The sequence below is a fragment of the Acomys russatus genome, chromosome 19, assembly GCF_903995435.1.
Source record: "Acomys russatus chromosome 19, mAcoRus1.1, whole genome shotgun sequence".
Taxonomy (NCBI): Eukaryota; Metazoa; Chordata; class Mammalia; order Rodentia; family Muridae; genus Acomys; species Acomys russatus.
The window spans coordinates 28,315,492-28,334,432 of NC_067155.1; the positions used below are offsets into that span (position 1 = coordinate 28,315,492).

General features: G+C 46.2%; 2 protein-coding genes across 3 annotated transcripts in view; one reads left to right on the top strand and one right to left on the bottom strand.

Moving 5' to 3' along the window:
• The window catches only part of Cdk8 (cyclin dependent kinase 8), a 571,315-nt gene that overhangs the window by 477,729 nt on the left and 74,645 nt on the right, over window positions 1–18,941 (top strand). The gene's annotated exons all lie outside the window — the stretch shown is intronic.
• On the bottom strand, window positions 2,638–14,675 carry Rnf6 (ring finger protein 6). Of its 2 annotated transcripts, none has more exons than XM_051162876.1 (5): window positions 14,431–14,675; window positions 13,632–13,714; window positions 11,653–11,837; window positions 10,071–10,166; window positions 2,638–5,541 (listed from the first exon to the last, which is right to left on the bottom strand). In XM_051162876.1, exons 3-5 carry the CDS (start codon window positions 11,828–11,830, stop codon window positions 3,794–3,796), a joined length of 2,022 nt encoding a protein of 673 aa, XP_051018833.1. In that variant the 5' UTR covers window positions 11,831–11,837; window positions 13,632–13,714; window positions 14,431–14,675; the 3' UTR covers window positions 2,638–3,793. The 2 variants fall into 2 exon arrangements, with proteins under 2 accessions (XP_051018833.1, XP_051018834.1); XM_051162877.1 differs by lacking the exon at window positions 14,431–14,675 and adding an exon at window positions 14,092–14,175.

An 18,941-nucleotide genomic window follows, 5' to 3' on the forward strand; every position in this document is an offset into this window, starting at 1 on the left:
ACTACTACCATCACCGCCACCACCACGACCACCACCACCACCACCACCACCACCACCACCACCACCACCATCATCACCACCACCACCACCACCACCACCACCACCACCACCATCATCACCACCACCACCACCACCATCATCACCACCACCACCACCACCACCACCACCATCATCACCACCACCACCACCATAACCACCACCACCACCACCACCATCATCACCACCACCACCATCATCACCACCACCACCACCACCACTTCCACTACCATTAATTTTCTTTCTCTATGAGAACAAGGGGTCTAGAGGCCAAAGACTTAGATCAACTAGTTTTGACTGACGTGCCCCTTATGACTGTAACTCCAGTTCTTGGGAGTCCAGTGCCCTCCTCTGGCCTCTACGAACACCAGGCATGCGCGCGCGCGCACACACACACACACACACACACACACACACAGGCAGAACACTCATATACACAAAAATAAAAAATTAAATGTCTCTTTAAAAGGAAATGGAAGCTTTGGATGTTTGGATTATGGATTCATGTTAAATATTTGTCTTAGTGTGTGCAGAAAGTCATGAAGTTGGCTTGGTCTAGTGCCTTCAGAGCCATTTGTCAAGGGTTTTTCAGGTCAGAGTCCATGGCTCCGGGGGCACTTGTGGGCCTTTCAGTTCAGAGACACAAAGGCACTCCCTCAGGCAGTGAAGCATGCAGGACACCCAAGTGTCTACATCCCAAAAACCAGCCAAGCACATAGAGGCTTGGCTTAACAATTAGGCTTAGACATCAATCCTGTGTACTCTGTTTATCTTGTAAACATCAACTGTATCCTTGCAACCACCATTGTATTCTGTTTCTACTAAGGGCATATGCAAAGTCTATGCCAGGTACAGTGGCAATGCTGTAATCCCAGCACTAGGCGAGACAGGCAGGCGAACAAGTTCAAGGCCAATCTCATCTACTTGACCTACAAAGCAAATGGAGGACAGCCAAGGCTACATAGAGAAACCCTGTTGGGGCAAGGAGTGTGTGTGGAGTCCGTCCACAAGACCAACAAAGCCAACAAGCCAGGGCCCAGAGGGGCTTGTGTACTCTGAAGCATCAAACAAGGGCCATGCATGGACTGGACCTATGCAGCTGATGGGCAGCTCAGGTTTCATTTGTGTCCAATTAGTAAGAGGAGCAGGGGGTGTCTCTGCCATGGACTCTGTTGCCTGCTTTTTGATCACTTCCCCTTGGTGTGATCCTGATGTGCTTCAGGTGCCTATCTGAAGCCGATAATGCTGTTAAAGCCATCACATCCTGAAGCTGACTCAAGTCGAGTTGGTGACGGGGGTATACCTGCAGTTCCACCACTTGGGAAGCTGATATAGGCGGACTGTGAAGACAAAGTCAGTCTAAGTCCACAGGGAGACCTTGTTTCAAAAATTATGCCCAACACAACACCAGGGTTTTTGTTGTTTTGTTTTTGTAAGCGCCTGCCACTGTATGTATTTATGTATGTTTTTTTCCAAGACTGCATTTCTGTGTGGCCTTGGCTGTCCTGGACTCTGTAGACCAGTCTGGCCTTGAACTCAGAGATCCGCCTGCTTCTGCCTCCCGAGTGCTGGGATTAGAAGCGTGTGCCACTGCTGCCCAACTTCTTTCTTTTTACCACTACTCTCCCTGTTTGTTCTAATTTTCCAAAATAATTGGGATAGAGGAGGCAAAACTTGCAACATTCCACACAAGTGGCAGATGTTGGATTCTGACACTGAATGCATGAGCGAATGATGAGACTTTGTCCAAGGACGTATCTAAACTGGCATCCCTGTATCTGGTGTGTCACCAGTCCTCCCTCCACTCAGCTGCTGACTGGTTCGCACCTCAGACACCAAATAATGTCTTTCTGGGGGGAAAGAAGGAATGCTTTCTTCTTAGCTCTACTGTCATTAGCCTGTAAACTGACAAAATGATGGTATTTTGGTTTGGATTTTATGGTTCTGTGTGTCATTCGAGCCCATGATCTGGAGGCCAGAGGTCAACTAAGTGTCTTCCTCAGCTGCTCTGTGCTTTACTTTGAGGTGGATCCCTCCCTGACATCTGTCTGTCTCTGTCCCCATAGCCCTAGAAGCACAGAGACGTGCAGCGGCACGCACAGCTTTTACGGGTGCTCGGGACTCCGCTCTGGCCCTCCCACAGCCCAGACAGTGCTGGCTTTCTGGTTTCTTTGGCTCCATGTCTCTCCATTCTGTTACTCTGACACTTGTCCTTAAAATCAAGGCTGATGTCATCTAGCAGCTACACAATGAAATGAAAATTCCTTCATTAGTGTGATACATAAAGGCCTTCAAACCAGGCCCAGATCAACCCTCCTGGGCCCATGCCCCACGAGCCTGCAGAAGTTATTTAACCCAAAGTCCTAACTTTTATGGAGATCTTTCCCTTTGGTGAGCACGCCCTGTGTTATTTATTGTTGGGCATACAACTAACCGTCTGCAGTGGACATAACCACTGACCGAGGAGAAAAGCTGAACATGGAGGCATTTCTAAACCTCCCAGGACACATTTTCTTGCTGTTTGCCCAAGTGGTACACCACACACACAATGAAACCTGGGTCATATATTCATAAGGAAACATCGAAGTAAAAACTGATGTGTTCCTTTTACGAGCAAATGTCTTTTCCATGAAGACAGGGAGTTGGTCTGCTTGTCACCTAGCGAACTCTGCCACCGCACTTGCCACCTAGTGTGGACTAAGTATCTGGAGGTGAGTAAGCCACAGTGGAACAGCAGAGGGAAATGAGTTCACACAGTCTTTAACGTTTACAGGTAGAAATAGACTTTAATGCACACTTTATGTTTATATAAACTCTGTGTTCTTTAAAGGCTTTCATTCTATTTGGAGCTTTTTGGCATCCAAACTAACATACTTTCTATGCATTTCACTACTTAATAGACTTTAAAGTATTTTATATTTTAAAACTAAATTTGAGAAATCAAGCATGCTGTAAACCCTACCTAACCCCAAGAAGTGTTTGTACTTCTAAAAAAAGTCACAGAAAGACAAACTTAAACTATCTGTCATAAAATTTTCCACATTCCATTTATGAATAAAGAAATACCGAGTTCATTATTACATATCGCTAGTTCTAGTAAGTCAGATTGTCAGACACGCTTCAGTAAACAGCCTCTACTTAAAACTGTCTCTTAATTCACTTCCTCTTCGAGATGGTCTTGCCAGTGTTGACACTGTGCCAGTATGTGGTCTAAGCCCCGAAGCTGAAGTCTCAAACTTGTAGTTTTTAGCCTGGACATGTTCACCATAGTTACATACCTGCACCCACACATACAGTGTGCTACGAGTTACCATTTCAAGTAAGCCTATCTAGCAGACGTTCAGCCTGTCACCAAAGACTTAGACAGTAGCGCCTAAACACAGCGCTGAGCTGAAACTGAAAAGTCCCAGCAAAGCCTACTGCAGTATTCAGAGAAACAGTCAAGATTCCTAACATACTCAGTTGCGCAGGTACAAAAGTGCTTAGCATGACAAAATTACCAAAATAAAAACATTTTAAAGGTTATTTGGTTCTAGCAACATTAACTATTCTTTACTTTTGGATAATTTAACATCTGCATTTTAAATTTTATATAAACAACCTCTTTGTAACAAGTTTTTTAAAAAGCACACAAAAAATAGTGCAAACTATAATCTGATAGGTTTTTCATCTTGGTTACCTAATCACAAGTAACTCAAGAAATGTGTTTGACTATGAGGCTCCAGTAACATACAGACAGCACTGAGCAGAGCTCAGTTCAGCCACTGTTTACAGCTCCAAACTCTAAGACTGGCCGCCGACAGACAGGACAGGTGCAGTTCTCTGACAGCCAGCGGTCAATGCAGTGAATGTGGAACTCGTGCAGACACGGCAGCTGCCGGAGCTTGTTCCCAGCCACATAGCCGCTGATGCACACACTGCACACTTTCCCTAACTCACTGTCAGCCCCGCTTTGCTCATAGCTCCGTGTAGAAAGATTGTCAATCTGCTCTTTGGTTAAACCACGAATTGGATCATCATCGCCTTCATTCAGTAAGAAGAAATGAGCAAGGCGCAGAATGGGTAACGTTCCAGCCTCCAGCGCGTTGTCTGCCCTTCCTAACTGCCTTCTGCTTCTGCTGCCACTGTTGTGGGCCTGGGCTGCGGCAGGCTCACGGCCAGCCAGCGTTTCCGCAGTGTCTTCTCGGGCCCGCCCGGCTTGTGAGGAACTGCTACCCTGCTGACTGCTGTCATTAACTGCAGCTACGTTGTCCAGCTCTAGGTAGAGCTCTGGTAAACGCTGACCATGTCTCTGGTTCTCTGACTCAGCCTCCCCCTCCATTAGAGAACTCAGCTCTCCAAACCCAGTCATGATCTGCCTTAAAATTGACCGAAGGGCCACAGAGGATGGCTCAACCACCTCATTCTCAGAAATCCTTCGAAGAGGAACTGTTATGGTACTCACATAGGTGCGGACACCTGACCGCTCTAAGTGAGATATAGTTCTGTGAAAGCCCCCACTGTTGCTTTCAACTGTACTCTCCACCAGCCCTGCCCTGGATCGGGTTCTATTTGCAATGCTATCCCTGTCTCTAGTTTCTCCAGGACGGATCCTCCTGACTTGCAGGTCTAGTGTGATTGCCGGATGGCGCTGGGTGGCCGCTGAGGACCTGCTGGAGTCTCCTTCTTCTACAGTTATTCTTGACACAAGCCTCGAGTTGGACAGTGGGGCATAGTCAGTACCTCTGCGCTCTGGACCTTGTTCTAAGATGACTCGAGTTACCCCTCTCTGCCTACCAGACCTGCTTCTACCAGCTTGCTGTAGCGATCTACTCTGCCTTTGGGGATTATGATCAACAGTAGCATTCTGTCTCTGAACTGGGGACCGGCTTCTACTGCTTAAAGCCGGACGTAATCTTATTGGCTCTAGTCTTTGGTTTGTGTTCCTCACTGTAACGTTACTTCTAGCCCCGTTTTCCCAAATGTGTGCCGCTCCAAACCGCTGCCGTGTGCTCTGCCTGAGGTTATTGCCATCTGACTGGTTTATACGGGTGTTGATGGCACCAGTGCGAGGGGCACTAACTCTGGGAATGCCAAGTGATGCTCCGATTCCATTTCTAAACCTTCCCAGTTCTGAGAACCGGCCTTGTGCAGAGCCCTGCCCCCTTGCACCACGCCTACCCCTTGGACGGCGGGAGACACTGCCATTGGGACTCACAGAGGTTTGGCTTCTCGTTCGCCTAGCCACAGGGCTAGGTGACCTTTGCTGCCTATGCGCTCTGCTGACACCCGACAAAGGACTGTCCGTCTGACCCTCCCCATGAGTTTCAGATCCTCTGTTGTCAGGATTTATGTGGATCTCCAGGCTAAACCCAAATTCTCCACTATCTGGGTTTGTTCGACTCACAGCCCTCCAACTTTGGTTCCCGTTCTGTCCACTTCGAGTCACATTTCCAGTGCGCCGAAAAGTGTTCAGCCATCGTAGCAGAGAATCTTCATCTGGATTTTCTCTAAGGTTTGCAGGGTCTGGAAAATAAGTCAAATGAACTTAAGGTAAATTTCTATAATGCGAAGACTTTAGAACTTTATTAAAGCACTGCAGAGACAGTGGTGATGAATTAAACAGTATCTACATTACATTAATGAATGAAAAATGGAAAAAAACTTTCTAGAAATATATACACACTACAGAAATTAAAATACTGGGTCTATGCTTTGGCTCAGTGGGTAAGGGGACATGCTGCCAAGCGTAAATGATGTCCCCAGGACCCACATGGTGAAAGAACTGCCCTTCACAAATTACACACACACACACACACACACACACACACTTAAAGAAAAAGTCTACTTTCTAGACTCAGTAACCTTTACCAGCTGACCTTGTCCACAAGGTCCAGCCCAGACTTGTGGGGAACTCCATACCGCAACCTCTCCCCTTGGTCAGCTGTCCTACTCTGTAGCCCCAACTGGATAAGGCAACTTCTCCCCTCAACCTGGCTCCACCACTTCTCCTGCTCTGAGAGCCTCACTAGCCACCACCATCCATGGTGCTGGGCCAGGGTAGATTAACTGAGAAGCCTCTTCCCTTCTGCTCCACTACCTCAGATCTCCCCTGGGTACTCAGACCTACATGAGATTCTGGCCTTGGGTACTGAAAACACACAGCGAAAGACACATTTAACAACCCAACTCCAGATGTCCAGCGCTCACTGCAAAAGCAAACTGTGTAAGAAAAACCAAGACTATGTCTGTTCCAAAAACCCCTAGCAATTCCATCAGCGAAATGATCCCAAGGAGGACCACTTATGACAAAATCTCAGGAACAAGTCAAAAGAGGAATTAAACACAATCTAAAAGCTCAAAGAATCTGAAGAGGAGCCGGGTGTGGTGGTGCATGCCTGTAATCCCAGCACTCGGGAGGCAGAGACAGAAGGATCTCTGTGAGTTTGAGGCCAGCCTGGTCTACAAAGTGAGTCTAGGATAGCCAAGGCTACACAGAGAAACCCTGTCTCAAAAAACCAAAAAGAAAAAAGAAAAGAGTAGAGTACAAAGAGGGCAAGGACACAGAATGAACTTGATGACAGCAGGAATAAAGGAAAAGCCCCCAAAAAACACACACACATACCTAAATGAAACAAAGACACCAAGGAAACAGAACCTGAAAAAGGCAGAAAAATCTCATCTGAATGAAGCTGGAAATGAAAAGCTCAGTGCAAAGGCTCACAAGCAGAATAGATCACCTGGAAAAGACAGCAACATCAGGACTTGAAGGCAGGGTAGAGGAATTGGGTTACTCAAAGAAAATGAGAAAAAAAGAAGAAGAAGTGTGGACAGAACATGTACGATCTTAAGACACCGTGAAAAAAAAAAAAAACTGAATCTATAGATTAGGGCATAAAGAAAGAAAATTCCAAGTCAAAAGAATAGAAAACATTTTCAATAAAATCACAGGAGAAAATTTTCCAAATCATGAGAGATGCCCTTAAAGGACCAGGCCAGAAGAGAAGTGACACAGCAGAGGGTAGGGTATTGACGCTGCAAAAGAGCAGGGCCATCACAGTAACAGCCGGCTACTGGGTAGACACCACTCAAGCCAGTAGGTCTTGGGAAGGCATTACCCATGTTTTGAAAGGCCATACATGCCAGAATATTATACCCAGCAAAAACTCTTATATAAATGAAGAAAAATGCCCCATGATAAAAACAAAATAAACCAATTTGTGGCCACTAAGCCAGCGATGCACAGGACACTGGAAGGAATAGTTCAGATTGAAGAGAAGGACACACACATTGCACAGGACACAAGAGATAAATAAATGACACCAGGATAATTAATCAAAAGATGTTTAACATCAAAATTCATCAGAGGACAAAAGTTAACATAATCTCCCAGTAATAAAGCTGGATGGATCTCCGTTCACCAATGAGACTAGACTAGGAAACAAGATCCACCTTTACGCTGCCTCCAAGAAACGTGCCTAACCAAGAGAACTAGACATGCCCTTAGGGTGAAAGGGTGGGAAAGGACTTCAAGCAGACACAAGAAGGAAACAAGCAGGTGTGTAGCTAGTTTAAGATTTGGCCAAATAGATTTCAAACCAAAAGTAGTCAGGTGAGATAACAAGGGTCATATCACACTCTTTCATCTACCCTCTAATTATAAACACACGCACCAAACACAGATGGACCCAACCTCATAAAACAGATTGTTAAGTGTAAAGGTGCAGATTAACCCAAGACGGTAATAATGGGGAGCCTCAATAATGCGCTGCTATCTACAAGCAGGCCATCCAGACAGGACAGACAGACAGACACTGGAGCTAACAACGTAAACCAAATGGACCCCACAGGCATCTATGGCGCATTCCAGCAAGCCTTCAAGGGCACATTTTCCTCCCAGTGGACTGTGGTACTTTGCATGTAGAGCCCACAGGAGGACACAGAGCAGCCCTAGTGACTGGGCAGACACCGAAGGAACAGGCCAGGCTCCGAATCACAACATAAAGCCAGACACTAAGAGAAAGAAAAATGCACAAAGTACAAAACCCACGGAGACTAAACACAATGCTGAGCAATGAATGGGTCACAAAGAAACCAAGATAAAACAAATAATTTGAACTGATGTATAACTAGAAATAAGCTGGAAGTAGTAATTAAAAGTCAATTAAAATTAAACAAAATTTAAAACAAAACCAACAAACCAACCCACACAGCCAGGGCCAGGGGAACGCAATACAGATTCTACTAGGCCTTTACTAGTCAGCGTACTCCACGGGCAGAGAGGAGCTGATACTCCCAAGCCCTCTTCATGAAGCCAGGTTTGTTCTGATAGCAAAGCAAGACACACAAAAACAGTACTGACGATGGCTATGGTCTGCTCTAAGGCAATTGGGTCCCTTTTGGCTTTTCAAGACAGGGTTTCTCTGTGTAGCCCTGGCTGTCCTGGACTCGCTTTTATAGACCAGGCTGGCCTCAATCTCACAGATCTACCTGCCTCTGCCTCCCGAGTGCTGGGATTACAGGCGTGCAAGCACCATGCCCAGCCAAGGTGTTATTTGTCATGGGTTACCTATACATCTGAATTCTTGAAAACTTTTCTACATCTGAAACACCCAAGCTGCCTTCTTAACAGCCAAGCGTGTTTGTAACTAAAGGGATAATCCAGCTTCCCACCATTTCTTTTACTTCTCCTTGTGCTTTTATTTTATGAACTCAGAGGTCTTAGGCTCACTCAGTTCTAAACACAGAATTTATAAACCTTCTTCATAGGCAGGCAGCAGTGGCGCACATCTGTAATCTCAGCATTTGGGAGGCAGAGGCAGGCAGATTGCTATGAGTTTCTATGACAACCTGGTCTACAAAGCAAGTCCAGGACAGCCAGGGCTATAAGAGAAACCCTGTCTCAAAAACAAAACACCAAAATAAAAAAAGAAATGAAAGCCTCTGTCCTAAACTTGAAGGAAGTAAAAAATCTATTTATCCAGAGAACTAGGTAAATCATACTCCCGAGCCTCCGATCTCTCTGATGTAGATCCACACTTCCTCTCGTTCCTAAGAGCCAAGCGACTGGAAAGGAGCAGATGGGAGGGTGAGAAGAGAAAGAGCCTAAAGGAGGTAAAATGTAAGCAGAGGGGGTGAACACTAGAGACAGAAGGCTTGGGGAAGTGACTTCTTTTTTTTTTTTTTTTTTTTTTGGGAGGTGACTTCTTAAGAAATCTTACTTTCTGAATTTAAGTTAGCTGCATCTGTGTGAAGCTGGAAACGACCACAGTCCCTATGGAGGTAAATCAAAAGAAGCCCAGCCAGCTGACTGCTAACAAAATTACCAAGGAATGTCTCTGGGGGAAGAGGCAGAGGCAAAACAGGGGCCTGGAAGTTGGGCTTGCCTTCAATTCTGTAATTTCCATTAGTTGGAATTGGTTTTCATTAGTACCTTGCTTATTGCAAGATATGATTTCATAAAAAAAAAAAAAAAAAATGATTTCATGTTTGCTTGATAAAATAACAAGCAAACCAACAAAACAGCAACCAGTTTCCTAACGGTCAGTCTCTTAAGTCACATCCATAGAAAAAGACGTAGTATATATATATGCTAAGGTTAAAAAGAATGCTATCTGGCTAGGGGAGGGAGCTCAACAGCAGAACACTTATCAAGCACACACAGGCCCTGATTTGTCTCAGGGACGCTGGAGGAAGGGCCAATGTATATTTTGTTCACATAAACTTCCTGAAGACAAACTATGTATGAGAAACATTTCTCAGTATATTCTTCTGCCCGCTCGTCCCTAACCAGACTGCTCTTAGCAACACGCATTATCCTAATGAAGGTCCCACTACACCGGTAGAGTGCTGCCAACAGGTCTACTAGAGAAGACTGTTCACTTCTACTGCAGAAGGCAAGCCTGCCGCTTAAAGTAAGGCCACAGTACCTCCATCCCTTGTCCCACCCTCCGAGCCAGGCGGGGACGCCGCTTAGAGTGAGGCCACAGTACCTCCATCCCTTGCCCCACCCTCAGAGCCAGGCGGGGATGCCGCTTAGAGTGAGGCCACAGTACCTCCATCCCTTGCCCCACCCTCAGAGCCAGGCGGGGATGCCAGTTGTTCCTTCGCTCTATCTAAGCGCTGCTGTAGCTCCTCTGATGTCATTTCTCCTGAAACAATCAAAGAGCACTCATTGAAAAAATTTAAATTACCAAGTTTTACGAGAAATTACGAAATACAAAACTTTAGCAACTGGGGGCCAGTGAGATAGCTCAGTGGGTAAATCACTTACTGCCAACCTGACTTACATAGTGGAAGTAGAGAAAAGATTCCTAATGGTTGATCTTTGGCATCTACACACACACACACACACACGCGCGCGCGCGTGCGCGCGCGCGCGCACGAGGTAAATAGTCATTTTGAAAAATCTTAACCCACAGAAGACAATCCCGGTTATTTTCACACTCTATGAACTGAAGTTAATAATATTTGATACAAAGACACATCAATGTGGTTATAGCTCATTTATTAATATTTCATTAAAATTGAGATTGAAACTAGAATAATTTTGGTTTAAAAAAACAAAAAAAACTAAACAAAAAAACAAACAGACAAACCTCTCAGTAAGAACCTATAAGCTAGGGCTGGAGAGATGGCTCAGCAGTTCCCGGCATCCACATGGAGTAGCTCACAACCACTCTCAATGCCAGCTCCAGAAGACCCAAGGACCTGCTGGGATTTGTCAGCCTCTTCTGGCCTCCTCAGACACGTGTGCTCACATACACAACCCCTCCTCCACACACATCCCCACGACACACAGAAAAATGTAACAAAATTTAAAAACAACAACAAGAAAAGGATAAGCTTTATGTGCATTAAAAAAAAAAAAAAAAAAAAGAGCCAAAAAGGAAGCAGTTTTAGGAAATGTTCAAATCTTGGTGCTTGAATTCTACCCCAATATTTTATATGAGCCACCAACATATAAATATACAGATGCGCGCGCGCGCATGCATATGTGCGCATGCACACATGGAAATGAATGTATAGACTACACTGGACTTTCGGGTGGTCATTATCTCACTGAATGTTACACCTTACTAAGAATTAAGTTTCAAAATAACATTTTATTTGTACAAACATTATGAAGGAGAGTAGAGCTAGAGTGCAGCAGAACACTTGTCTAGCATGCACAAAACATCCCTCGGTTTAAAGCCCATGGCCACGGCAGTGGAGGGTGGTGAGAACTGTACGTGTGAACATTTCACGCATATATACGCTACCTTTTTTTTTTTTAAAGATTTATTTATTTATTATGTACACAATGTTCTGTCTGGCAGAAGAGGGCACCAAATCTCACCACAAATGGTTGTGAGCCACCATGTGGTTGCTGGGAATTGAACTCAGGACCCTTGGAAGAACAGCCAGTGCCCTCAACCTCTGAGCCATCTCCCCAGCCCCTACGTTAGCTTTTTAAGGTCGGCCTCTGTGTATGGCCACATATCCAGTATTCTCACGTATTTGTGAAACACAGAAGGCAGTGATCTTGTTATACTGACTAATTCTTAGACTCACAAAGGGAGATACTCTCTTTTCTTTGAAATCCCTCCTTTCAATAACAGAAGAAAAACAAACCAACCCCCTGTGTCTATTTCTTACCAGGGGTGCCTAAAAGATTATGGTCTCTCATTAGCCGGTAATCTTCATCATTGAGCTCGTTAATAAACTGATAATAGGCTTCTTCTCTGTGGAGCCGCTCTTGCTGCCATCTTCTCTCATTCTCTTGAAATGAGACTTCTTCTCCACTACCACCCAGCGTAGGTCTAGATGGATTCATGCTGAGACTTAAAAAAACACAAATTCAATGCAGTAGTCATGGACTAACATAGCTGAGCCGTTTTTCGTTTTTGTTTTGTGAGACAGGGTTTCTCTGTGTAGCCCTGACTGTCCTGGAACTCTCTCTGTAGACCAGGCTGGCCTGGAACTCAGAGAGATCCTCCCGGGTGCTGGGATTAAAGGTGTGTGCCAACACAGCCGGCTTTTTGTTTATTGAGGTAAGCTCCTACTATGAAGCCCTCTCTGGCCTGGAACTCACTACGTACGCAACTAAGAATCTCTTCAATTATAATTCGTAAATGCCTTTACAGACTTACTGAACTGATACTCTAAGACTTAGGAAGCAGTGTTGCCTTCCCTGATAGAGTGATCAAGGTAGGAAATCTACTCTCAAGGACAGCACTTACTGTAGACCCCCCCATCAGAAACTCCTGGGACTAAGCACTGCAGGCTGAAGAACGGTGCCTCATATAGACAGTCTGAGCTCTCCTGTGCCCTCTCAAGCCTCAGAGCCATGCGTGGCGTATTGTCTCCTGTTGGCTTTCACAGTCTTAGAGAGATCAACTCTGAGACTTCAACAGACACAGTGGTCACAATTAAGAAGCGCAGCGAGATGACAGTGGTCATATTATACTAATGCTCTGTCCTGGGAGGAGGTCAGTACAGCACCATCTCCAAATGTGCTAACTGCCCTGGTTGGAACAGGAGCCCTTTGGATAGTAAGTAAAGAACATGCAAAATTCAAGCCTAAAATTTTAACAAGATGAAGGCCTTTTGAGAGACATAGAAAAAAATTTAAAAGATCATCAATCTGACACTCAGATACGACAACTGTGTGAACTGTGTCTGGCTCAGTGATGACTTCTTAAGCATTAGGTAAAGTGCTAGCCTTGTCCTATTAGCTGTTCGTGTCTGAGGTCTTCACTGTAAAATCTGACAGGTGCATCTGACCTTTAAAATATAAATAAATAAACTAGCGCAGGCAGGTGGGGGCCCAGGACCTGGAAGCAGGGGAACAAGGAGCTCAAGGCCAGCCTGGTCTGCAAAGAAACCCTGTCTCCAAAAGACCCAAATAAAACAAAAACCCAAGTAAAACTAACAAATCAGAACAACAAACTAATTTTACAATGCAACGCTAGCTAGGTGTGACAGCACATGCCTTCATTCCCAGCACTCAGAAGAAAGACCAAGCCAGCCTGGTCTATAGAGTGAGTTCTAGGACAGCCAGGGCTGCAGACACACTGACACACACCCTGTCTCGAAAACAAAAACAAAAAGACAAAAAAGAAAGAAAAAAATTAATAGCATCAAAAACGAAAGGTTTTCCACTTACAAGGTAATCAGGACCATAATTGGCAAGAAGCATATGTAGTGGCCACAGTGTAACAAGTTTGTTTTGGTTTGTTTGTTTTTTAGGTTTTTTGAGACAGGGTTTCTCTGTGTAGCCTTGGCTGTCCTGGACAAGCTTTTGTAGACCAGGCTGGCCTCAGACTCACAGATCTGCCTGCCTCTGCCTCCCAAATGCTGGGATTAAAGGTGTGTGCCACCACACCCAGCTATAACATGATTTTTTAAAAAATACATGTTTTGAAAAGTAGAAATTGGTCAGCGTGGTGGTGCACGCCCTTAATCCCAGCAGAGGCAGGCGGATCTCTGAGTTCGAGGCCAGCCTGGTCTACAGAGAGAGTTCCGGGATAGCCAGGGCTACACAGAGAAACCCTGTCTCGAAGGGAAAGGGGAGTAGAAACCTGACAAAAACAAAAACCTAGCCAAGCTTCTTAGAAATTATTCAAAATGAATACCTTATTTTCCTTTTAACATTGTTTTAACATATGAGACTGTGTCCATTCTTCTGTTGTTTGTGCCTTTTTTGAGAGCTGCTCATCTGAATTAATAAAGAGAAAAGTTGAATTATTCAGTAAACAGCCTCTCTGAAAGCCCAGGAACAGCTGCTGCTGGGCTCCCAACTCCTCTGCAAAGCTCAAGCTAAATTCTCCAGAAGCTTCTAGTAGTATAAGCTTATCTAGGAAATTAGAGCCTCATATACAATCAGATAACAAAAACCTCCCAGAAGAAGGCCTCTCCTCCTACAGTGTCACTGCTCCAAGGCCTGCGCCTCCTCCTTTCTCAAAGGCCTTTCTACCACGTTCCCATCAGGGCGTGGCTGGGTTAGGGGAGGAAATTAGTTCACTTCTAAACATTCACTTTCTTGTCCACCGCCCCCCCCCGCACCCCCCCCCCGCAACCGGTTCTTTTCCTTACCGTGGTAATCGAGGTCCCGGGGTGGGGGTGGGAGGAAGCCCCACGCCGGTATACAAACTGGACTCGGGAACCCAACCAATCTCCTCCCTTCAATCTAGCCTCGTGTACCGCTGCCCCTGCGACCTAGATTGGCTTTGGGGCCAACGAGCAACTGGAAAAGCTCAAAGCAGTTATCCAATCGGATAAAGGTAAGCGCGCCCCTTCACCCCCACCCCGCCACCCCCTAGCATGTCCTGCTTTCCGAGGAGTCTCCCGGAAGTACTACCGAGACCAACAAGATGACCCTTCCCCGTTTACCAAATAGCGTCCCCTCCCCTCCCCCCACCCCCCGACCCCCACCTCCAGCGGGGTGACCCGCGGTTGTCCTCTCCCTGGAGGTGAGGAGGCGGAAGGCTCTGCCGCCGAGCCTTCGAGGGCCGCTACGCCCTCTAATCTTGCGCTGAGGCGTGAAGCTCAGAATCTCTGCCGCTGCTTGGGGCCGACCCGCCGGAGAGAAACCCAGGAGAGAAGAGCGTCCGGTGTCGGGCCTTGTCTCACGGGCATAGGAGAACTAAGGCACGCCACCGTCGCGCGGAGGCTCGCCGGTGCGTCTGTAAACGGCGCCCGCCGGAAGCCGAGCCGAGGCGCCGGAGTTCCGCTGCTGCAGTGCGCAGGGTCAGCTGCCTCGGGCTGCTGGCTAGGCTCACAGCGCTCTCGGTGGCTCCCACTCCAAGCTTTGGAAATGCCAGCTCCTCTTTTCATACTCAAGAACCCTTTGACGAAGTCTGGCGAAAAGCAGACCTGCCCAAACTGTTCTTCGCTCTTCTCCGCCCGGTGTAACTACCCAGTTTGAGCATTTCACTTGTGTTAGTTCACTGGAACACGGAAACGAAATGTACTTGTGATGGGAAAGCATTTCAAAATCCCATTATTAACCATTGTTGTCACCTCCTCCCTACTTCCTTTTTTTCGTTACGCGACACCAAAGTTACCTAACCTTACGGTCCTGGTAGGGCCCTTTCCTGACACCCCCATCTGCCAAATGGCTTAATCACAGATGAAGACGAGCGTTACTCCTGTGACTCGTAATTTTTTCCTCCCTTATTCCGTTGTTGCATGAATTTGTTTCGTCTTGAGACGTGGTCTCATATAGCCCAGGCAGGGCCTTTAGCTGATGAGCTTCCTGCCCTTGCCCAGGAATGGGCTCCCATGTTTGGGGACGATTGCCTTAATGTTTGCCAGTGTAGAAGGGGGTACTGGCTACCAGGTGGGGTCTTTTTCTCCTTCAATTAAATACTTAAAAGAGGGAGAAAGGCAAACATTAAAGTGAGGTTTATTGGCAAGTGTTGAAGTGTTCTTTCTCCTGTAGAAAAGTGCTCCCAGTTGGGTAGACCACCGGCTTTAAAGTGCGTTGAGTTTTTATTTGGTTTTATGGTTCCCCGCCTGGTGATTTCTTTCCCTCCCTTTTAATATTGATCCAAAGGGTCTATTCCCCTCCCCCCCCTTTTTTTCTTTTTTCTTGGTTTTTCAAGACAAGGTTTCTCTGTGTAGCCTTGGCTGTCCTGCACTCACTTTGTAGACCAGGCTGGCCTCGAACTCACAGCCATCTGCCTGCCTCTGCCTCCCGAGTGCTGGGATTAAAGTCGTGCCCCACCACCGCCCAGTTTATTTTTCCCTTTTCTGTTATTGTTCCAAGGACCAGACTGACTGACTTGGCTCTTATCTTCTTGGAGCAGCTTTGGAGTCTCACCCCCAATTTCATTAGGGAGCTACACGGCCGAGGCAGTGTTAGGCTCACTTCTCTGCGTAGCCCGTTGCTGGTTTGTCTTTTTCAGTATCCTTTCCCATCATACATTTCTAAAGCTTTCCCTATACATCTCAATTTGGGATATCGTCATTTTTTTTTTTTTCCTTATTCTGACTCTGTCCTTCACAGGCACACATAAAGCCAATTCTGTAGTCTTCCGTCTTACATTGAAGTCCCTGTCATTTCTCTCTAATACTGGAAATAGGTCTTGTGAACTGAAGTTCCACCCACTGGGCATGGCGGGGGTGGGGGGGGGGGGGGGGAGGGCATAGGGAGGGGCTGCACCTATGTTAAACATTCTACAAGGCAGATTGACTGATTTAAAGTTCCATGATTGTGCTACTGGTAGAAGCCAAATTATCCTGGGATATCTCCCCCTGATCTCCAGTAGCCACTTATTGCCCGTTTTTGTGTGTGACCTAAAATCGTTGTGACTAGTAGGGTAGGTCTTTTGGAATGTACAAAAAGTACCCTAGCTTCCACCAACTCATAGATGAATAGTGTATGCAGACAGCATCTGAGCCCTGTAGCAGACACCTCCCTGATTTTCTGTAATCTACTTGCCTGTTTCCACCAAGGAACTTACTTCCTCTACAGGCAGGATTTCTCTGTGTAACAGCCCTAGCTGTCCTGGAACTGGCTTTATCGACCAGGCTGGCCTCAAACTCAGAGATCCACCTGTCTCTGCCTCGCAAGTGCTGAGATTAAAGGCATGTATCACCATGCCTGGGTTATCCACCAAGGTATTTTTAAAGTATCTTGATTTTATTTTATTTTTTCTGTTACTATAAAGGCATCATGAATCTGTTACCCTCATGGAGCATGGTATTTGGAGTAACCTATATTTGTCTTCCAAGCTGTGATCATTCATGCTTGCCTCTGGGACAAACGATCTCTTATTTTTTTCTGAGGCAAGAGCTGGGTTTTTTTTTTTTTTTTTTTTTTTTTTTTTGCATTAAGGAGTTTTGGTGGCTGAATGTGGAGCCCCCAGGATCATCCGCTTTCATTGGAGGAGTCACTGGGTGGGTGGGTGCCAGGATGGACCACTTGTGCCAACTGTCTGGTGCTGACTTCTCAGCTGAATGCTAGTGAGTTGTCTCTGGGGCTTGGGGCTCCTTTGGTTTGGTTTATTCTGAGCTGGTTGTAAAGATCATATTTGGTTGGCTACTTTATTATTTTCTTAGTTTGCTTAGGGAGCATTTTGTTTGTTTTAAGTCATCTGGCTGCTCAGTTTGTTTGCTTTCAGGACATTTGGTTCGTTCGTTTGCTTTCTGCCACTGCTCCCATGTCTGATTCACGGAAGGAGGAAATGTTTGGAGAAAAGCTGCCATGTGGTACTCCAGCTGGTTTTTTGTTTGATAATTGTGTTAGTTTAACTTTACATGTATTTGGAAAATGGGGAAATCTAAAGATAACCTGGCTTTATGCTTCTCTTCACGGAAAACATTTGATTGTAAATTGTTTGTAGGTACACTGGGGAGACAGAGACGAGAGAGAGAGAGAGAGAGAGAGAGAGAGAGAGAGAGAGAGAGAACAAGAGGATGCTAAACTAGAAATACTAGACAAGAGAATTTAAAAATCTGTAGGAAAGAAGTGATGAGGGGCTGGAGAGATGATGGCTCAGTGGTTAAGGGCACTGGCTGCTCTTCCAAAGGTCCTGAGTTCAATTCCTAGAAACCACATGGTGGCTCACAGCCATCTATAATGAGATCTGTTTCCCTCTTTTGGCAGGCAGGCAGAACATTGTATACATTGTAAAAATAAAAAGAAAAAGAAAAAAAGGAAAAGAAAAGAAAGAAGGGAATGTGATGAAATTGGTATTTAACAAATGATGAATTCACTACATTGAAGTTAGAAGGAGTTATTAAAAATCAATAGGAGCCGGGCGGTGGTGGCGCATGCCTTTAATCCCCGCACTCGGGAGGCAGAGGCAGGCGAATCGCTGTGAGTTCGAGACAAGCCTGGTCTACAAAGTGAGTCCAGGACAGCTAGGGCTACACAGAGAACACCCCCCCCCAAAAAAATCAACAGAAAATTTCACTGGGGGGTGCACACCTGTAATCCTAGCACTGGGGAGACAGAGGCAGGTGGCTCTTCATGAGTTCAAGGCTAGCCTAGTCTACAGAGTGAGTCCGAGTCCAGGACAGCCAGGGCTATTATACAGGGAACTCCTGTCTTAAAAAAAACTGAAAGAAGAAGAAGAAGAAGAGGAGGAGGAGGAGGAGGAGGATGAGGAGGAGGAAGAGGAGGAGGAGGAAGAAGAGGAAGAGGAGAAGGAGGAAGAGGAGAAGGAGGAAGAGGAGGAGAAAAATTGTGTTTCTAAAGACTGGTCTCTATAGAGTATCTCTCTCTCTCTCTCTCTCTCTCTCGTGTGTGTGTGTGTGTGTGTGTGTGTGTGTGTGTGTGTGTGTTCCTGTGGTGTTTGCCAGGGTATGTATGAGTGGCATGTATGTGGAGTGTGTGTGTGTGTGTGTGTGTGTGTGTGTGTGTGTGTGTGTGTACACCTCTGGCTTCAGCATCACTCATGTTCCCAGGGCACTGACAGAATGCACCCAGATCCTTAGCTGGCCCATCCCTATCCCATTTTCTGACAGCTCTTGTCCCCCTCTGATGCCTCACAGGCTAGAGCTCATGTCTTCCACATTTCCACCAGGATGACCCTTTTAACCCTGATCCCATAATCAAGGTCTCTTCTAGCCCACAGTCCCAAACTCTCCCACATTCCTCCTGCCAACCAGTGCTAAAGGCCTAGGAACCCGCGCGGTCACACCACCACCTCCACGTCAGGTACCAATCTCCTGCAGCAGTTGTTGGCCTGTTGTAATCAGACACCTTGATGCTTTAGTTCAATTCACAGCACCTGGGTACAGTCCAGCAAGGTGGGAAAGTTGGGGTGGCCGGAGCTTGAGGTAGCTGGTCACATTGCGTCTGCAGTCAGAAAGGAGAAGGAGCTATGTATGGTGGCTCACACCTTTAACCCCAGCTCTCCCAAAGATAGAGGCAGGGAAGTCTCAGTGAGTTCAAGGCCAACCTGGTCTATATCATGGGTTCCCAGGCCAGCCAG

What these genes read in the sequence shown, in the direction of transcription:
- Rnf6 (XM_051162876.1), bottom strand. Translation starts at nt 11,830, where the DNA reads ATGAATCCATCTAGACCTACGCTGGGTGGTAGTGGAGAAGAAGTCTCA. An exon ending in TAATCTTTTAGGCACCCCTG is followed by an intron (nt 10,167 to 11,652) that starts GTAAGAAATAGA and finishes TGATTGTTTCAG; the next exon opens with GAGAAATGACATCAGAGGAG. An exon ending in GGGTGGGGCAAGGGATGGAG is followed by an intron (nt 5,542 to 10,070) that starts GTACTGTGGCCT and finishes CTTATTTTCCAG; the next exon opens with ACCCTGCAAACCTTAGAGAA.